Below are 20039 nucleotides of genomic sequence, written 5' to 3'. Positions count from 1 at the left end.
ACCATTGAGGTCTCCAAGTCGATAAGTTGCGTTACCAATCTTCTCAGCGATAAGGTATGGTCCTTCCCAATTATCTCCGAAAACCCCATGCGCTGGGTTTTTCGTATTCGGCATGACCCTTCAAAGAACCAAATCCCTTACTCGCAGAATTCTCTCCTTGACCTTAGAGTTGAAATACTGCGCAGTTCGGTGCTGATAAGCCGCATTTTTCAAGTGAGCCTGGTCGCGTTTTTCTTCTAAAAGGTCAAGGTGGAGCAATTGTTTTTCTTTGTTCTGGACAATGTTGAAAACATCCCTTCGTAGGGAACCTGTCCCAACCTCGACTGGTACCATAGCTTCGCATCCATAGGAGAGCGAGAAAGGAGTTTCACCAGTCGTGGATCGAGGGTGGTGTTATACAACCACAAAAATTGGGAGAGTTCTTCTGGCCATACCCCCTTGCGCTCTTCAAGTTTTCCTTTGATTGTATGTTTGATTATCTTGTTGACGGCTTCTGTCTGCCCATTGCTCTGTGGATAGGCGACTGCCGAAAATGCCTTTTCAATCCCTAGCTCATCACACAACTGTCGCATTTCCTTACAATCGAATTGCTTTCTGTTGTCCGATATGAGTTTGTAAGGGATGTCAAATCGACAGATTATGGAGTTATAAACAAACTCGCGTAGTTTGGCTGCTGTAATAGTTGCAAGTGCCTTTGCTTCAACCCACTTGGTGAAGTAGTCAACTGTGACCACGGCGTATTTGGCTCCGCCTTTTCCTTTGGGTAACTCTCCTATTAGGTTGATGCCCCAGACCGCGAAGGGCCAAGGACTCGTAATGGAGTGCAAGTGACTCGGAGGTTGGTTGACATATGTAGCTATACGCTGACACTTGTCGCATTTTCTGGCAAAGTTGAAAGCATCTTGTCGCAGTGTCGACTAATAATACCCTTGCCGCATGATTTTTAAGGCGAGAGAATTACCGCCAGTATGGTTTCCGCAGATACCACTGTGCACTTCATGGAGGATATAATCGCACTCCTCCCCGTCAATGCATTTGAGTAGCGGTTGGCTGAAGCTTCTGCGATAAAGTCTTCCATCATAAATGACATATCGAGCAGCTCGATATCCCAGTTTTCTTGCTTCTATTTTGCCTTCAGGCAAGACCTCATTTTCCAAGTAATTCACTATCGAAGTCATCCATGTGACTCCTCTAGCCATGCCTATCTCCATCACTTCGTCTCGAATCACCGTTGGGTGAGTTAGCATATTGACAGGAATTACATCGAGCAATTCAGCTTCTCTTGTTGAGGCCAAGCGGGCCAAAGCGTCTACGTGTGAGTTATGAGCACGTGGTATTCGGGAGACAACCACCTTTTTGAATTTCTGCAACAACTCGCATGTTATGGCGAGGTACTTAGCCAAACGCCCTCCTCTGGCCAGATATTCTCCGTGTATCTGGCATACGACAATCTGGGAGTCGCTATAAGCCTGTAAGCACTCGATCTTCATTTATAGGGCGAGCTTTAATCCTGCGACCAAAGCCTCATATTCGGCTTCATTGTTAGATACTAAAAAATTCAAATCGTAAAGCAGCGTGCATCTTAAAATTACTGAGACTGATGAGTATGATGCCGCCACCGGAGCCTTCGCTGTTAGAGGCTCCATCGACGTATAAAGTCCATCCTTCGCCATTTGATACATCAGTATCCATTTTTTCTTCTACGAGTGCCATTTTCGTACTCGGGAACTCAAGAATAAAATCTGCCAAGGCCTGTCCCTTAATCGCAGATCTTGGTTTGTACTTGGTCGAACTGACTTAGCTCTACCGACCATTTCAACAACCTTCCCGATGCTTTTGGTTTGGCTAAAACTTGTCTCAAAGGGTAATTCGTCAAAACTTCAATGCTATGGGCCTAGAATTAAGGTTGCAACTTTCTTGACGCTACTACCAAGGCAAACGCCAGTTTCTCCATTTGAGGGTATCGAGTCTCAGCATCTAGCAAACGTTTACTGACATAGTACACCGGGTATTGCCTACCTTGGTCCTCGTGGATTAGTACTGAGCTAATCGCATATTTGGATACCGCCAAGTAAATGGATAAAACTTCATCAGGCATTGGTTTTGACAGGATTGGGGGCTGCCCCAAATGTGTTTTTAATGCTTGGAAAGCTTCTTCGCATTTTTTGGTCCATTGGAACTTCTTATTGCCTTTTAAGATTTGAAAAAATTATTTGCATTTATCAGAGGATCGTGATATGAAACGTATTAGAGCGACGACTTTACCTGTCACACTTTGGACTTCTTTTGGCTTAGTTGGAGATCGCATTTCTACTAATGCTTTAATCTTCACAGGGTTTGCCTCAATTCCTCGCTGATTCACCATAAACTCGAGGAACTTCCCTGAGCTGACCCCAAAGACACACTTAAGAGGGTTGAGCCGCATTTTGTATCGTCGCAGTATTTTGAACATCGCTTGTAAATGGTTGACATGGTCTTTTGCATGTTGAGATTTTATGAGCATATCATCAACATACACTTCCATGGTGTCCCCAATCAAATCTGCGAACATCATATTCACCAGCCTCTGATACGCCGCACCTGCGTTTATCAAACCAAAAGGCATTACCTTATAACAATACAAACCTCGATCTATAATGAACGAGGTATGCTCTTGATCTGGTTCATACATCGGGATCTGATTATATCCCGAGTATGCATCCATGAAACTGAGGAGTTCATGACCTGCAGTGGCATCGACAAGTTGGTCAATGCTGGGAACAAGGAAACTATCCTTGGGACAAGCTTTATTTAAATCAGTGAAATCAACGCATGTGCGCCATGAGCCGTTAGGCTTGGGCACGAGTACGGGATTTGCTAACCAGTTCGGATAGAACGACTCCCTTATGAAGCCGCATGCGAAAAGGCGGTCTACTTCTTCCTTCAGAGCATGGTACCTCACGGGGTCCATTTTGTGGCGCTTTTATCGGACACCTCGCACTTCAGGGCCAATGTTCAATTGGTGACACATGACCTGCGGAGATATTCCGACATTGTCTGAATGTTTCCAGGCGAAAACGTCCAGGTTTTGCTTGAGAAAAGTGACAAGCTTTTCTCGCTGTTGAAAAGTTAGTTTAGAACCAATTTTCAATACTTTATTATTATCTATTGGATCAATAGGTACCTCGATCGTGTCTTCCGCGGCCTGGGCGGTTGCGGCATAGTCGAGGATTCTAGGATCCAAATCTGGTTCATCCTTATGCGGTATTTCCTCTATTCTGAATACTTCCTGTCGAGGAGGCGTTGCCTCTAGCAAGTAAATGACGTTAACTGACTTCTTTTCTGCAAGTTTTACTGCTGTGTTGTAGCATTCTCGCGAGTCCGATTGGACTCCTCGCACAGATCCTACTCCAGCGGGAGTAGGGAATTTCATGGTGAGATGGTAGATGGATGTCACGATCTTCATCTCCTTCAGGATAGGTCGACCAATCACAGCATTGTATGCCGAGTGTTGGTCAATTACCGCGAAGTCGGCCATCGACTTGGCTACCACAGGTGCGGTTCCCAAGGTGATTGGGAGTTTGATCATTCCTTTTAATGCGATGACGTCTCCAGTAAAACCGTAGATACTTGATACCATAGGTCGCAGATCCTTCTCATGTAACCCCATTTGCTTGAAGGCTTCGAAATTCAAGAGATTCACGGAACTTCCATTGTCCACAAGTATGCAGTGAACATTATCTCCCCCAATATTTGCGTGGACGACCAGTGCGTCAGAATGTGGGTGATGGACCCACCTCGCATCACTTTCCATGAATGTGATATCGTCACATTCCCTTTTGAACAGTTTTTCGGGCCGTTCACTCAAGTTGTTCACATTGGTGAGCGGCTTATCCTTGGATTCTCTTGCATATCGTTCCTGCGACTTCCTAGAATCTCCTGCGATATGAGGTCTGCCAATAATAGTCAGGATATTGCGAGGAGTCCTCGAACCACTCGCATTTTGGTTTTCTTCTTTGTCATCTGCTCGTGGATGACCTTCCTCATTTTTCTTGTACTTGTCGAATTTTCCTCGCCTGATTAGTTCTTCGATTTCGTCCTGCAAAAACTAACATTCCAGAGTAGTGTGACCAATATCTTTATGACACTTACAGAATTTCTTAGGGTCTCTTTTATCGCGGTTTCCCCTGATTGGGGGAGGCTTTTTGAAGACCCCGTTCTTTTCTTCGATGGCGTAGATATGGTCCCGAGGGACTGCCAATTCTGTATAATTTACAAAGCGCGGACCACCTTTCCTCTTCGGGGAGGACTCCTTCTTTGGTGGGGATTTGGCTAATTTTGGACTTCGCTGTCTCTGCGGACTGTGTCTTCTCGGACTCCTTCCTCTGGAATTCTTCCCTCTAGGACTGTGAGATCATGACTGTGGCACTGGTGACTTACGTTTGTCTTTGCCCTTCTCTAACTCAGCTAGAGAATTTTCAATCCTCTTATGCGGCTCTGCCATAGCGAAGAACTCGACCAACGATTCAGGCTTTCGAGCTTGCAGTTCCTTCCAGAAATCGGTTCTTGGTAGGACACCTGTTATCAACATACATACTAGCGAAGACTCGGGAGCCTTCTCTACTTTTGTCACCTCAGCATTAAAACGCTTAAAATAGTCTTGTAAAGACTCACCGGGTTCCTGCTTGATATTAGCCATAGTGGTATAGGGTGGCCTATAGGTCATCGTGGCTTGAAAATTCATGAGGAAGAGGTCGACAAAGGTCTCCCATGTTGAGATAGATGCCTCGAACAATTGGCTGAACCAGTCGTGGGCATTTTCTTCCAATGTTGCCGCAAGAATGCGACACTTTGCAAGTTGGGGTACCTGATCCACTTCCATAATAGTATTAAATTTTTCTATATAGTCTATGGGATTAGTGGTACCTTTATATTTTAGGGATTCAGATAGTTGGAATCCCTTAGGCAGCCGAGCTTGTCGAACTTCTGCAGTGAAAGGAGAGGTCCCATGCAGCTTGTATATGGGCTTTCTCTGCTGCTCGAGCATTTTTAAGGCCTGCAGAAGCATACCTTGGTCGATATTCTCGGTCAAGGGAGTATTGACTTGTGTTGCCGCAGGCGTTGTTGCTACTGTGGCGAGATTCGCTGGGATATTAACCAGTAGTCGCAGCTGGTGCGGTAGGCGGGTTGATACGATTGTTTACGCCCTGATCGCCCATTCGAGAATCATGGGGCTCTTCGACATCTCGAGGCGTCTGGGAGCGCGCCCAGAAGACAACGTTAAGGTGATTGCGTAGATCGCCCCTATGAACCTGATACCGTTCTCCTTGCAGTGTTTCCACCGAACCTGGTCTAATGTACTTGCTGGGCGTGCGACCATGCGAAGAGGAGGAAGCGGATTCAACGTCGTTGTCTCGCGACTGGGGTCTGCTGTGAGGATTACGTCGTTCAAGATCCTCCTCCATCTGGGCCTCCTGATTGAGGTTTCTCGCGGACTGGTCCCTCGACGTGGGCTGGTTCAAATCAAGTCCCTCCTGATTGGCGCTCCGTTCCCTGCGAGTACGATTATTACGACGTCTAGAGTTAGTTACCTGAGGGTTTTCTGTGCGAGTAGCGGGTACGCGGGGAGGACGTCGAGTCCTGTTCTGTCCATCACTTCGGCCTACAGGGTACGTAGCTGGTCTTGAATTGCAGTGTATTGATCGGTGGTCAGCTGGATGATACCTTCGGATACCACCGCTGGAGTAAAAGGTGGGAAATGTCCCGTTGTGGCTTCCGGTGTAGACGTTTCCCCGGCGTGAGGGCCAGTAGTTTCAGGAAATAGATTGAGAGGTCTCACATTACCCCGACCTACTCCGCCGTTTATGACATCTACGGGGGCACTCTGCTTCCCGACAATGAAACGTTCATCATTCCGATATTGATGGATTCGTTGTTAAGACCTCCGTTTGCTTGGTTTCCAGCCATTATGATTCTCCTTCTAAATTAGCAAGAAAGTACTTCTCGCTTCCCACAGACGGCGCCAAATGTTGTTGAAGGAATTTTACAACACCAAAATAAATAATAGTAATAATAATAATATGAATAAGTGCGAGTATTCAACCTAGAACAGCGAGTACTCGAACCGGGAACACAAGTACTTAACAAAAAATTGGAAATACAAAGAACACGAAGGAATATAGTGGTTCAGTCAGATCACGGTCTGCTTAGTCCACTGTTACAAAGGATTCAGTATCCGTCCATTTCACGGTGGATCACTCCTTTATATACAAAGCAAGTGTCATATAATTTACACAAGGATTGCGTTCATTGTCAATTCGTTCGTACATTGATTTACAATAATTTAAGCTAAAAAACGTGAACATTAATAAATGAAGAACAATTTCTATTCACTAAATTCAGCAACGTATGCGACTTCTATAGTGCGAGTTGGCTGTTCACATTCTTGTACAAGCTCGCAGGCCTACAGGACATTCGAGACTAAATAAGTCTAAGATGTATGTGTTCCTTCATGGTCGCTTTATCAAACATCTCACAACGAGCTGATATAACCAGGACATGCGAGTCCGTTTTGGTTTATCGCAGTTGTTGGGTCATCGGGACCAGCTTGCATCATAGGGAATCGACCTCTATGTTTTTCGCGGGAGGATTGAGGGGATACTCGCATATATCTTGGTATACGCGAGTTAAATCCGTCCCTTGGTCTTGCATAATGCAAGCCACACGAATGCGATTAGACTTGGTCATATCCGCATCATCTCGCTGAGTCTAGTTCAGGCGAGATTTAAACTCGAGGAGTCTCTCATTGACATCTCAGCTTTCCTTTGGGAAATTGAGTACACGTGTCCTTCAAATAGGAGTCTGGTCTCGAGTTTCTAGGTGAGAAAAATCTCACTATAGCATTAATTATTAAATAATATTGTCATTTGATATATTTATTAATTAGACTTAATAAAGTCTCTTAATTAATAAATAAGACCTAGAATCTCTTTTCTTCACATTTAAGCCCTTGCTTAGTGAAAATTTATAAACTAGACATAGTCTAATTTTAGAATTATAATTGATTAACTAAAATCAATTAACTGAGTCTTACAAGCAGTATGGTCTCAACTAGTATGGGGACCATGGGCCTATATAACCGAGCTTCCAATAAGCAGACCTAGAATTTACCAACTAACTTATTAATTCCTCATTGCATCCACTCATAGAACTCGGAATCGCTCTCAGTCATATAGAACGCTCTATATGTTCCACGATATAGATACACTATTAATTATCCATTGTTATAATCCCAATAATCAATGATCCTCTATAGATGATCTACATTGCATAGGGATAAAATTACCGTTACACCCTTTCAATGTATTTTATCCTTAAAACACTTGGCCGCCTATAAATGGTATTATAGTGAACTAATATAGTCACTAAAATGAGCGCTCTATCATTTATCTCTATTTAGCAAGCTTGAAGGTAATCATCGTTTCACTTCTAAATACCTATAGAAGCTATAGATTTCATATCTATGATTAGCGCTCCCACTCAATTGCACTACCATGTTCCCAAAATGTACGTATTACCCTGACCAAAAAGTAGGTTTAACTAAAAAATCAAAGAACATGAATAACACTCTTGAGATCGAACATAATCATGTCAGGATTAAGATCATTTGATCTAATATCAACTAGTGATATTGAATTGAATAGATATTACGGTAAATTTATCATATCTAATCAAAGTTCAATATCGGTCTCTTCCAATGTACCATACATCCGATACTAGTAAACTTTTCCAATGCCTTGGAAAGGACATAACACTTATCTAAAGTGTAAGCATACCTATCGCTAATTATCATGCCAGTCTAAATCCAGTGAACTGACAAATCAGGAAATTAAACTTTTCGAACATATAAACATGATTATATTCCACTGTGCTGACAATACTATAATCACGAACAAATGCACATGTTGTGGACTTAATAGAATTTATAATCATGAAATAAATCATGTGAACCATGCCACATAGAATGAGATTTTTGATCTTTATTAATTAATAAATTTGATTCTATTGAAATAGGTTTTATTTAGGACACAAAATCCAACAAACTCCCACTTGTACTAATATAAAACAAAAAGTGCATTTCAAATAATCTCAACACCTTTGATATCCAAACCAAGTGTAGTTTGTAGTACTCTCTGTAATAGGATCTGATAGGTTGTATTGAATACAATCTTTCCTCTATCATTACATTTTCTTAATCACAAAATTTTAGATATTGTGAAATTAATATTTAATATGCTGAATATATGGTTTAAAATTTTGGTTAATTTATGAAGATTGTAATTTTTTTTTTTTTTTGGTCAGTTTAGTTTAATTGGTTTATTTGGGGCGGTTTGTAAATTTTTTTAAACACCCTAATGCGTATGTATATAAGCTTCTTCCGATATCGTCCGTATTGTATTACCAATTATCTATCGCCATCTTCAATTCTGAGAATCTAGTAATGAAACCCGCTCCACATGAAACCCTAACTTATACATGTATACTAGCTACTTCTTCTACGTTTTCCTTTCAAATAGTCAAAAGCCAAACCCATAAAATCATGGCATCCAATTCCACCCAGTCGTCTCAGTCACCGCTATCGCCTCCAATTCACATCGACTAACATTCTCGCTCCATGGACGCGCGTCGTGCCTCTCGAACCGTCAGCGACCCCAAGGTCCGCCGCGTAGGATTCTTCACTCCCGACGCTCAGGTCCAACCCCTGTCCGGCCGAACACAGTCCGGTCCAACCGCCGCGGAATCCTCTTCCTCAGTGTCTCCAACCAGCAATTCCTTATCTCCGGTTATGATTCCTCCGCCACGTCAACTCTCTGACCTAACGTCCCGTACAGCTGCTGTACCGGTTCCGGATTCAGCGTTCCGTCGTCCGGTCGCCGGGGACCATGTACCGGTTGGAAGCTACAACCCAGCGTCAGACTCGCTGCTTGGGACTTCTCCTGCGGCCTCGCCTAAGAGTTTGTCTGCGGACGGAGAGTTGGAGTTCTCGGAGGAGTCTTCACCGGGTTTGTACCGCCGGAACTCTTCTGGTAAGCTCGCTTCGAGCTTCCCGGGCGGCGGTTTTGAATCGACGAAAGCGACTGTTCCAGATAATTTAGTCTCTAAGGCGAGGAATTTGGCTGTTGGTTCAGAAGTGAAGAAATCTCTTGACGTGCCTGGTAATAATTCGTTTATTTACCACGTATCTTTTGATTTCTACAACACTGAAATGATTCAATTTATGATCGGAGAACTCGAAAAGTCGAATACAATGCATGCATATGCTCTATTTGCTTGCCTGTTAGTATGTTACTTGTGATACGATGCATATTTAAAGTTCTCAATTGCAAATTTGTTGCGCGTTTTCCATAGAACCACGTTGTGGGATGCATAAATAGAGGTTAAAGGCCAATGAGGAAAAGAATGCTTCTGAGATATATATACATTTTGGGACTTCCTGTTTGATGCAATTTCAATTCAGTAGTGACTGGGTTATGAATGACATTTAATGATTCAGTACATAATACATTTTCAGTTTCTTGTTGCAGCTTTATGTTAGTTCATGCGTTGTGAGCCGCGAGAACAGTTTTCTGTGCGCTGCTATGTTTTATTTATTTCTTGCATTATTTTCCATGACGTGATTAAATCATTACGTTCTTGCAGAAAAGAGTGGGGTGATTGTCACTGAAGTGCAAAATGAGCTTCAGTCCACTTCAAAACCCTTGAAATCCAAAACAACTAAAGCGGAAAGACGTGCATTACAGGAGGCTCAACGCGCTGCAAAAGGTTCATTTACTATTCGATTATTCCTCTCATTATGTTTCTCTCTTCGTTATTGCATCTCTTTCTCTATCTGTTTCTCTTTTCGTTCTAAGGTAAGATGATTTCTTGTCTAAATTAAATTTAATCCCCTTTGCTGGAGAGACAAGAGATTGTTACGTTATATGCTGCTGTTTAAATTGGTTTGCCTTCCTGCTTCAATTAATTAATTCTTGAATAGAAGCATACAGAGAGAGAAGAATTATGAGCTCTAATTCTCTCTGCCCTTGAATAGGTTATCTGGTCATTATTCTATTGCTGGAATTTTTCACTACCGTAATTGCCATGATGCTTGGTAGTTTTGTTGCGTGATGTTCATCTGCATTTGGCATATGAGTAGCATGTCTTTCGTACAGGCATCATGCTTTGTAATGTTTGCCTGTAGCATTTTCTTAAATGTGATTATATGCATATTTTTGTGAGCTAGGTGCTTTGTTTGCAATGGAGTTTTTTAAAATTAATCTGTGTTTATTGTTCCTCTTCTTCATGGTAATTGTAGATGGAAGCAAATCTGCTGCAGTATCTGGTAGAGTTGCTTCCAATAAATCTGTGAAGCAGCCTACACCGAGGAAAGAGTCTTCTTCTATTGCACCTTCAGTGGCTGCTTCTGATAAAAAAGGAGGTGATTATCTATCAGATAAAGAGAGAAAGAAAGATGCACCTCCACCACGCATGCAATTTGATGATAAGCATCGAGTGGAGAAGGCAAAAAAGCGTGCATTGTTCTATCAAACTGAAGCTAAAAACAGAGTTGAATTGTTTCTACATTTACCCCAGTATGAACATGGGACCCAACTTCCTGATCTTCAATCAAGGTTTTTCCAACTTGAGCCAATACATCCTGCAATTTATAAGGTATCTATGAATGTAATGACAGCCATCAGCCATTCATCATTGACAGTTGTTGATGAGGCTTACAATATTTTATGTTCAGTTTTGGTAAATCTTGTGTATGGTTTATTGTTTGCCACTCAGACAAGCTCAAAAAAACTAGACATTTCTTATTGAAGTAATGTGAACATCAGCTTAATTCTAGAAAATACCTGAGAAAACAACAAGCATGCACAAACGTTCTTGTGATTGGAAATAGTGTGATGGTGTCATTTCGTTGCATGCCTAATAATAGTTGCAAACTAACATTTAAGTCATTTTTTTAAAAAAAAAACAAGGCTCCGCCTTAATCTACTAGAGACTAGAAAATTAAAATAATTGTGTTATGTAGGTACCCACGAGGACTCAAACTCAGATTTTGTTGTTGCAAACAACATGGCTGATCACTACCAAGAGGGTTATCTTAATGTCTCCTTGAATTGTTGGTTACAGTACAGACCTTTAAGTCATTCAAGATTGTTAGTCTTGTTCTGTGTTTTGCCATATAGCTTTTCATTCAGTGCTTAAGAAAGCGTTTGGTTTATTTGTGAAATTTGAGGAAAGGGGAAATTAGTAGATCCTTTTTATTTGTGATATTAATGGATTTGGAAATAGTTGGGAATTGTTTTAACATGTATCAAGTCGTAGTTGTACAAGGTAAAAAAATAATGTTCTGTTTTTCCGTTTTTGTTGTCCTATGCATGCTTGTATGTTCACGCCATTTTTGGGTTTGGGCACATATTCTCTGAGCATATTCATTTTTGTGTGTTACGTATGTGATTCTCTTGCTAACTTAACTCTGAACCTACAACAGAAAACACATTATTTATATATTTTAAACTGAAAGTAAATATTACAGTGAAGAGATACCTTTCACTATTTAGTAAATCTAACAGGGCTTGAATGACATTATTCGCTCGTGTAATGATGTATGCGCTGATATTTTTCAGGTTGGATTACAGTATTTGGCTGGAGATCTTTCTGGGGGGAATGCTCGCTGTATTGCCATGCTTCAATCATTGCAGGAAGCATTTAGAGACTACTCCACTCCACCAGAGAAAAGTCTTTACAGGGACTTAACTGCCAAACTCAATAGCTATATTTCCTTTTTTACTGAATGCAGGCCACTTTCTATCAGCATGGGAAATGCAATTAGATATTTGAAGAGTCATATTGCCAATTTAGGACATTCACTTTCTGAGTCAGAAGCAAAAGCTGCAATTTGTGCAGATATTGACACATTTATAAATGAGAAGATACTAATTGCTGGCAAAGTCATAGTAAGGCATGCTGCTACGAAGGTTAGAGATGGGGATGTTCTTCTCACGTATGGATCATCTTGTGTGGTTGAGATGACTCTGTTGTATGCCCATGAGCTTGGGAAGCAGTTCCGAGTTGTGGTAGTAGACTCACGCCCAAAGTTTGAAGGTCAAGCATTAGTTCGGAGGCTGGTGTCTAAGGGATTGAGTTGTACATACACTCATATAAATGCTGTTTCTTATGTTATGCATGATGTGACAAAAGTAATTTTGGGGGCTGCTTCTGTATTGTCAAATGGAACTGTATATTCTAGAGTTGGCACTGCATCTGTAGCTATGGTTGCTCATGCATTCCGAGTTCCAGTCTTGATCTGTTGTGAAGCTTATAAATTTCATGAAAGGGTACAACTTGATTCAATTTGCTCCAATGAACTAGGTATGTTGTATTTGTACAAGACTAAGTACCCTGGTTTCATTCCTTCTGCCATCACTTTTTACTCTCTTTTTCCTTGAAAGGGACTGAAAAACTGCAAATTGTTCACAGGTGACTCTGATGCTATAGCAGTGGTTCCTGGTAGAAAGGATGTGAATTATTTGGAACATTTGGCAAATAAAGAAAATCTCCAACTTCTAAACTTATTGTAAAGTTATTTTTTTCTTTTCTTTTCCTTCATGCAAATTGGTAAGATGCCATTGTCTAAGATTATCTAACTTCTTGTTTTTGTAATAGGTATGATGCTACTCCATCAGAATATATCTCGTTGATTGTAACAGATGATGGCATGGTAAGTTTCATTCAAATTTTAATTTTTGGTTAAATGCAGAAGCATGGTGGGTTTATTTATATTTTTCACCTTTTTCTTAGTTCCTTGCCTTATTATTTCCATTAGTGGTTTTTATCATAAACATTAAATATTTTAAAGGCTAATAATTATCTAATGCTTTTATGATATTTTAGATGATTGAAACCATCATCCAGGTGTAACTTTTGGATTATTATTTAGTGAACATTTCAAACTAATGAAAAGTCTGCTAGTGATTTCTTTGCTTGTTTTTTATTCGTTTATAGTGAAAACCTGAAGCATCTCATCATAATGTAAACGAATTATGACGAATTTATCTTTGATAGCGAGTCTTAGCAATTCATTTCTAATCACTGATGCTTTCTGACACATACTATTTATTAAATGCAGCATTTCATTCCACGGAAGCACACTACAATTTTACAGTCATATTTTCCGATGTTTGTTTAAGCTGTTTGTTTAAGCGGTCATCTTAGGTACACAGCATAAGAGCATCAACTTACTGGTCCTTACTGTTTCTTTTCGTTGTACTGTAGATTCCTCCCACAAGTGTACCTGTTATAGTGCACAAGCTCAAGTATTGGAGACCAGAACTATGGTTGTAGAGAACAGGGTAGACAAGATTTTTACATGATTAAGATACAAGTAATTCGTCATCCAGGTTTTACTGTCATGCAAGAGATAACCATGTAACTTCAGAAATTGTTACTACAATGCCTGAGACCTCCTCTAATGATTCTTTGCCCTAGAACATGGCTGGTATTATCCAAATGTCAAATAGCTGGGTTACTTTTCTTTTTCTTCATTTGCAAGTTTTGAACAAGAATTTCTGGTATAGGATGGAAAAGATCATTTCTGGAATACATATTAATCAGTTTAGGATGAATAAAGTATGTCTTTTATGCTTGCTACATAAACCCTTGGAAGCAAGCAATACTGTATCAATCATCAACTTTGTATGTTATATAGTGATTTTTTTTTTATGCCCTTGTTTCCAAGGGTTTATTTGTGTAAATTCTTATGCCCGATAAATGATTCCATACATATGCATTTTATGTTTGTAGAGCTGGTCGTAAAATCTAACTAATCCCTCACTTTCCACTTGTGGGAATGTTGAGATGTTAAAAAGCTTGTGTTTTGCTCAAGAAACAAATAATGTGTTGCACTAAAGTTCAAAACTTCAAATCAGGAGATAAAATTAACCTGCGACTTCTGCCTCATCGCTGATATGTACATTGACACTTAAATATTACCTGTTAAATACAACCTTATGAAACGATTTAACTAATTGAGCTTCCCAGCTGGAAGTCAACCGAATATGACAAATATCACCTTGGCCTCTTATGGCCTCAAAGTAATAAAGAAACTTGTTAATTACTTCTGTTTCTTATCAGAGGCAGCAGTAGTGTTATCAGCTGTTGTAGCAGCAGATGCTGCCAATTCCATTAATCTCTCATAGTCTATTTCAGTAGACTTGACCTTCAATCTCATCCCAGCTAAAATCCACGATCTGATGCAAAGAAGAGCTTGTGTGCTATTATGAGGCATACAAAGTCTCTGCTTGTCAATCTCATCACCTTTGCCACAAAAGATTTCTTCTGCTGCCAATGAAGTCGGTTGTATTGCCAAAAAATCTCTAGCCATCACAGAAAGTCGAGGGTATCGCGCACTGTTGCCTTTCCACCAATCCAAGACGTCCGTTGGTATTGGTGCTGGCGGCTCAGATAGATACTGAGTGAGCTCATCTGTGACACTATTGCTCATACTTGCTCTCCGTTTCTTTCGTGCAATTTCTTCTGCAAAAGAGACACTGCCTCCATCTTCTATCTCTTGAGCACCGTATCCACCAGTCATGGATGGGAAATGGCTGGTAGAATAATTTCTAATGAAATGGTTTCTCGCTTCCTCAAGAAAATTCTCCGAGTTGAGGCTCTCCGCAATTAGCTCTCCTTTGATTCGAGGGTCAAGAATTGCACTCATATAAGTAAATATATTACACACCTGGTTATTAAAATTCCTAGCTTTCTTGGCCATTTCTTCGGCAGAATTCTTTAGCCAGTCTGGATAGTGACGAACTTCTCTACATGCTGCAATCGTCTCAGAAATGTGATCCATGAAGAAAAGAATCAGCCCGATTGTGAGTACCTTGTTCATGCACATGTTGTTGGTGGTTTTGTAGAAAGGTTCCAGATGATCATGGACAATGCTGGCTGCATTTTTCTCGGCAGGGGTCAGTAACAACCTGCTGCCTAGCGTATTATCGTACTTCCTGATAAGTGCATCCATGGACTTCCCAGCCTAAGTAAAACCCCAGGTCATCTTTAGTCAGTACAATTTTACAATTAGATTTTTCAATTTACAAATCCCAAAATTTCAAATATTAGCCGTGCAACAACTAGAAATCATCATTGCCAACTCAGCAATTTCATTGGTATTGTCAACGAATGCAAAAAAGACGAAAGCATGTATGGTGCAAAATGATCTAATACGAATCAGCATGTCTTAAAGCAAGAGTGCATAGTGGTTAGAGCACAACAGCAAATACCTTTCTGACAATATCAAGCATCTGATAATTTCCACTCCATCTTGTTGAAGCATCTAGTGGAGGTTTCCAACTGGTTTCTTGACAAGCTATTGCTAATCTACTAAACTCGTCAGAAAGCTCTGCAGATGCATTTAACCCAAGTACGAACTCACGAATCTTTGAGATTATTGGTTTTACTGTTCTCAATCCATCCTCGATGATCAAGTTCAAAGTACGAGCTGCACAAGGGATAAAACAGAATGATCCCATCTTTTTACTATCTAAGCTCTCTTTCAATCTATGACAAGCATGGATGGCATTTTGACTGTTATCATGAGTACATGAAAGGACTCTGTTTTCAATGTTGTACATCTCAAGGATCTTCACTAGAGAGTGATAGATCTCCGCACCACCACAAGGATAAGGTATATGACATATATCAAGTAATACCTTCTGGAAGGTCCAATACTCGTCAATCCACTGACATGTTACACTCATATAAGATATCTGCTCATACGAAGTCCAGAAATCAAGTGTGATGGAGACCTTAGAAGAAACATGCACCAAAGATGCTCTAATATCTTCCTGCATGCTTCTGAAGACATCATGAAATACTGTTTTATACTTGTCAGCTGGCCAAAGTTGAATTGCTGGATTCAAAAACTTGTAAGAGTTTGCCAGCCATTTTTCTTCCAACGTCGAAGGAGGCAGAGATGCTAAAACAAGCCACTTAACGAGCAACCAATTTAAATGATCATAGTCCACTTGTGATGTTTTCCCTTGAGATTGTGGTTTCTTCACTACAGTTACAGGTGGAAGCGTGGAATTCGTGGCAACTTCGCCTGATTTATCATATCCAGGATGTCGATTACTAAGATGCCTTCCCAAGTTACCTTCACAGTAGAAGAGATTGGTAAATGCACTTTATTTGCATATAATGAATGTAAAGTACCGCTCATCATCCCACCCAAAGATCCCATGGTAAGGTGTAAGTAATTCAGTTGAAACCCAAAAAATTGTTTGTTAATGATCAATGAAACTGGTCAAAGCTTCAACTAAAAGCCCTTGTCTTTCTATAAATCACAGTAGGTAGTGAAATTATACTTAGATAGCAATAGACATAGGAGCACATGAATTAATTTTTTTTTTTTTTTTTTTTTTTTTTAAAAAAAAAAAAAAAAAAGCAGTAACATAACACCAACAAAAACAAGAGACTGGGAGGAGAAAAGGTACCAGTTGCAGTGGCAATAGAATAGCTCTGGCCACAAAACTTGCACCTGCGGCTTTTTCCATCTGGAGCTGTCTCGAAGAATTTGAGATACACTGATGTCATTGTTTTTTTCCTTGGCTTTATTGTCGAAATAGGATGTCCATGTCCCTTATCTGAAGACCCCAATCCAATATCTACTGGATCAATTGGAATGACTGCTAGATCCATAACTGATTTTGGTTCCATATCTATGACAAGAAGAAAACAGATTCTGTAAGGTTCAATACCCAAATAACAATAATAATAGCAGCAAGTTTATGGACCTTTAAACATGGAGACATCTTGTATCAAATTGATGCTTAAGCAGCAAATTCAGCAGAGTTTTCCCACTTAAAACCAACCCATTTTCCCTTGACAGGAAAATTGACCACCAAAAAAGTAGAAAAATTAAAATTCCACAAGTTAAAGTGAAGCAACTCATATTTGCGTGAGCCATCAGGGTGGTAATAGTATAGGGTCGATAAAATCATTCAAAACGTCTTTCACAAGCAATATTCCTCCTATAAACTATCAAATATTATCAATACTTTCCCCCATCAAAGTCAAAAGCCCAGCTGAAAAACCTTTCAAATTTATAACATCCAATAAAGAAAACATGAAAGCATCCACATATAAACTACATTAAGCATGAACGAGAAGGATTGAGTCCAATTATAAGAATACCTTTAAAAGTCTTGAATGTGTTATTGTTCGCCCCCCACTCCATTTGAGCAACTGTTTTCCCAGTCACAGTCACAGTTGCTGCTGCTGCTCCTGCCTAAACAAATAATCCCATTTCCAAATAATTCCATAAATTAACAAGAAAAAATCCATTACTTCATCCAAACTACAAACATAAACAAAACAAAGCATTTCATATGCTTCTTACCCCAAAATTCATGAGAAAGAGTGAAATCCACAGAGTTTGATCGACTCCCCCACCAACTCAACCAACTAAGCGATTCACTTCACGCCGTAGCAAAGTCTCATTTTCAAAACAAACGAAACCCCATAATAAAGTTCAACTCGAACTCAGGTTGAGAATTGAATAAGTCCGTTTTGATTATAGCCGAATCGGGAATAGGAGAGAGCAAGAAAATTGATGAAAGAAAGAGAGGGAAAAGAATTTGGAGGGAAAGAGGAGTGAGCCGGATCAGAGCCGAGAAAGAAAGAGAAGGAGAATAGATCGGCTGAGTTTTGTTTGATTGGGGCCTTTGGGGAAGAGTTAATGGCTGGCAGAGCCGCGAGCGACGCCTCAAAGTCACAGATCTAAAAACTCAAAACTAAAAGTAGGCGCAGCTGCCTAGCCCAGCCCCAGCCTTATTATTTTTACTCTCTCTCTCAGCACACAGTCATAATCAACTCGACTCAGTGGCTCGGCCCCACTCGGCCACTCGCTCCATGTATTATTATACATTTTTGTTTTTTTATTGGAAAACTTTTTTTAGCGTCATATATTTTAGGTTTTTCTTAAAAAAAATACTAAAAAATTCAAAATTATTACGAAAATACAACTTACAGTTTTTTATAATATGTTTACGTTGTTATTTTTACCTTATTTTTACAACAATATTATATTGTTTGCACATATTGTTTTCATTTACTTTTATATTTATACTATCTTATTTATTTGTTATTTTTCATTTAGTTTTATTGATCTCATTTATAGCCAACAATAATAAATTAATTAGGCGATTTAAAAAAAAAATAAATAATGATAATTAAGTAATAAGAACATAAATTTGTTATAGAGGTTCGACTTTGTGACGACGGTAATAGTCTATTCTCCTTTTTCTTGTATTGATTATGAAAAGAGAGCAAGGAATTATTAATCTTCTTCGAAGCTCTTACAATGGTTTAGTAGCCTCAGCGTTCTCTGGATTGAATAATGAAAAATTATAGTAAATGATCTCAAATTATAGAATTATGTTAATAAATGCCCTCATTTCAAAATTTGTAGCAAAATGTCATTTTTTAAGATTATTTATTATTTATATTGTCTTTTGTCACATAAAAAAATCAATAGGTAAATACTTATTAATGTAGATTGTCATTTTTTAAGATTATTTATTATTTATATTGACGTGGATTCAGATACACTGCACAGTGTATTTCGTTGGGTCACCTCGCTGGGATAGTAAGAATAACCCTAACAGCGAGATGGAGCTTTTCCCATGTCTTTCAGAGGTTGAAAATATAAATACTGTCGTTTCTGCTATTAAAGACATAATGCTCCATCTGACAATCACAGTTCTTGGTGACAAGGTGAACTTCAGCAGTCAACATCATTTGAATGTCAGCTTCTATTTGAGAGAGCTCACTCGACTGAGCAGTGGATCTCATTGAAAGATGTTTGAAGCTGATTAGTGAAGGTACCAGGAATATACATTCCTATAGCGAGATGGATGCCTCGCTATTCGTTGTTTAGACTCAACCAACTGTTATGCTTAGTTTATATAATGTATATTATACGCTAAGTGTTCTAACAGTCAACATGTCTCATCTCTACCTTCTTATATGTAGCGAGGTTGATGCCTCGCCTGGTATTATTTATGCCACCCTTATGATTGTGTCTTCTGACGTGAAATGGCTTCTCGCTAACGCATGAGTCAATAGTTTGTACATCCTTATCTCGTGTAAAACTATACAGTAAGCGAGTTATAGATATACTTTATCAATTCCGCATTTAATGAGTTATTCCATTTTAATACCCTTTTACATAATTGATATTATATTCGTTGATTCATATTCTCCAAGATTGACATGTGTCCTCCTTTGAAGTGTCAGCCAAATTGTAGGTATAATAATTGTCCCTTAAAAAGTTCTTTTTAATGAAAGGTGCTTTTTAAATGATTACAGAGGGTATATTTGTCATAATCCATTTTGAAGAAACGCATGTCCTCTGATTTTGGCGATTTTTTGGTTTCGATGCACATCAGTATTTAATAACCATATTTTCCACTTTTTTTTTTTTAAATTCTACCTGTTGGATCAATTGTTTCCCTAATCTAACGGAGATCAACCCAAGAGTATAAAACGAAAAAAGGATCACCTTTTCACTACCTTTGCCATTTCAAAAATTCTGGGAATTTTTCAAGCTTTTCTACAGAAAACCATACCCAAAATATTTCAAAACCTTGCATGCCATCTTTCTCATTGACATTCTTCTTGGGAGTTTTGTCCGATTTGATTTTCGACCTCAAGCATTCAATCCGTCGATTGCAGGACCATTCATTGTCCCAAAACCTAGCTTTAAATAGTAAGTGATTTCTCTCTTCATTTTCTTACATGCTTTTAATTTTGCACTTCTGGGTTTGATCAATAGTTCCTTAATTAGCACCTTTATCTCCTTATCTGGTTTTAGCAATTTTAGGGTTGAATTATATCTGGGTAAATGTTAGAGTTTAGGCAGTACGTAGGTTTTCGAGTTTCTCCAATTTACCAACTTCTGTTTTGATAAATTTCATCCAAGAATTGGGATTGCTTTCTCTTTGCAGCAA

The 20039-nt window shown here is 39.4% G+C and overlaps 4 protein-coding genes across 4 annotated transcripts; 1 reads left to right on the top strand and 3 right to left on the bottom strand.

Annotated features, from left to right (window-relative positions):
- Positions 1-236: 236 nt before the first annotated feature.
- LOC133036289 (uncharacterized) lies at positions 237-1490 on the bottom strand. The gene is made up of 2 exons (XM_061112838.1): positions 928-1490; positions 237-882 (listed from the first exon to the last, which is right to left on the bottom strand). Exons 1-2 carry the CDS (start codon positions 1488-1490, stop codon positions 237-239), a joined length of 1209 nt encoding a protein of 402 aa, XP_060968821.1.
- A 1472-nt stretch (positions 1491-2962) lies between these two features.
- On the bottom strand, positions 2963-5026 carry LOC133036288 (uncharacterized). Its single transcript, XM_061112837.1, has 3 exons — positions 4409-5026; positions 3683-4078; positions 2963-3631 (listed from the first exon to the last, which is right to left on the bottom strand). Exons 1-3 carry the CDS (start codon positions 5024-5026, stop codon positions 2963-2965), a joined length of 1683 nt encoding a protein of 560 aa, XP_060968820.1.
- A 3362-nt stretch (positions 5027-8388) lies between these two features.
- Positions 8389-13781, top strand: LOC115710178 (uncharacterized). The gene is made up of 7 exons (XM_030638521.2): positions 8389-9194; positions 9679-9801; positions 10334-10689; positions 11655-12399; positions 12508-12604; positions 12694-12748; positions 13303-13781. Exons 1-7 carry the CDS (start codon positions 8654-8656, stop codon positions 13369-13371), a joined length of 1986 nt encoding a protein of 661 aa, XP_030494381.2. The 5' UTR covers positions 8389-8653; the 3' UTR covers positions 13372-13781.
- Positions 13782-13951: 170 nt separating this feature from the next.
- LOC115710177 (putative AC transposase) lies at positions 13952-17918 on the bottom strand. Its single transcript, XM_030638518.2, has 5 exons — positions 17429-17918; positions 17224-17317; positions 16524-16748; positions 15312-16183; positions 13952-15064 (listed from the first exon to the last, which is right to left on the bottom strand). Exons 1-5 carry the CDS (start codon positions 17438-17440, stop codon positions 14141-14143), a joined length of 2127 nt encoding a protein of 708 aa, XP_030494378.2. The 5' UTR covers positions 17441-17918; the 3' UTR covers positions 13952-14140.
- Positions 17919-20039: the final 2121 nt, after the last annotated feature.

Source organism: Cannabis sativa, chromosome 3, assembly GCF_029168945.1.
Source record: "Cannabis sativa cultivar Pink pepper isolate KNU-18-1 chromosome 3, ASM2916894v1, whole genome shotgun sequence".
NCBI lineage: Eukaryota > Viridiplantae > Streptophyta > Magnoliopsida > Rosales > Cannabaceae > Cannabis > Cannabis sativa.
Note: the sequence above shows the minus strand (reverse complement) of the source record. Positions and strands in the feature narration are given on the sequence as shown.

Excerpts from the sequence above, each read along its gene's own strand:
- LOC133036288 (XM_061112837.1), bottom strand. The coding sequence starts at position 5,026 with ATGCTCGAGCAGCAGAGAAAGCCCATATACAAGCTGCATGGGACCTCT. Across the intron at positions 4,079-4,408 it reads AAGACAAACGTAAGTCACCA|GACGAAATCGAAGAACTAAT; the intron begins GTGCCACAGTCA and ends TAGTTTTTGCAG. Across the intron at positions 3,632-3,682 it reads TTGTGGACAATGGAAGTTCC|GATCTGCGACCTATGGTATC; the intron begins GTGAATCTCTTG and ends TTACATGAGAAG.
- LOC115710177 (XM_030638518.2), bottom strand. Across the intron at positions 16,749-17,223 it reads CACATTCAAGACTTTTAAAG|ATATGGAACCAAAATCAGTT; the intron begins GTATTCTTATAA and ends TTCTTGTCATAG. Across the intron at positions 16,184-16,523 it reads TTCTATTGCCACTGCAACTG|GTAACTTGGGAAGGCATCTT; the intron begins GTACCTTTTCTC and ends TCTACTGTGAAG.
- LOC115710178 (XM_030638521.2), top strand. The coding sequence starts at position 8,654 with ATGGACGCGCGTCGTGCCTCTCGAACCGTCAGCGACCCCAAGGTCCGC. Across the intron at positions 9,802-10,333 it reads GGCTCAACGCGCTGCAAAAG|ATGGAAGCAAATCTGCTGCA; the intron begins GTTCATTTACTA and ends TGGTAATTGTAG. Across the intron at positions 12,400-12,507 it reads AATTTGCTCCAATGAACTAG|GTGACTCTGATGCTATAGCA; the intron begins GTATGTTGTATT and ends AATTGTTCACAG.
- LOC133036289 (XM_061112838.1), bottom strand. The coding sequence starts at position 1,490 with ATGAAGATCGAGTGCTTACAGGCTTATAGCGACTCCCAGATTGTCGTA. Across the intron at positions 883-927 it reads TTAAAAATCATGCGGCAAGG|AAAATGCGACAAGTGTCAGC; the intron begins GTATTATTAGTC and ends CAACTTTGCCAG.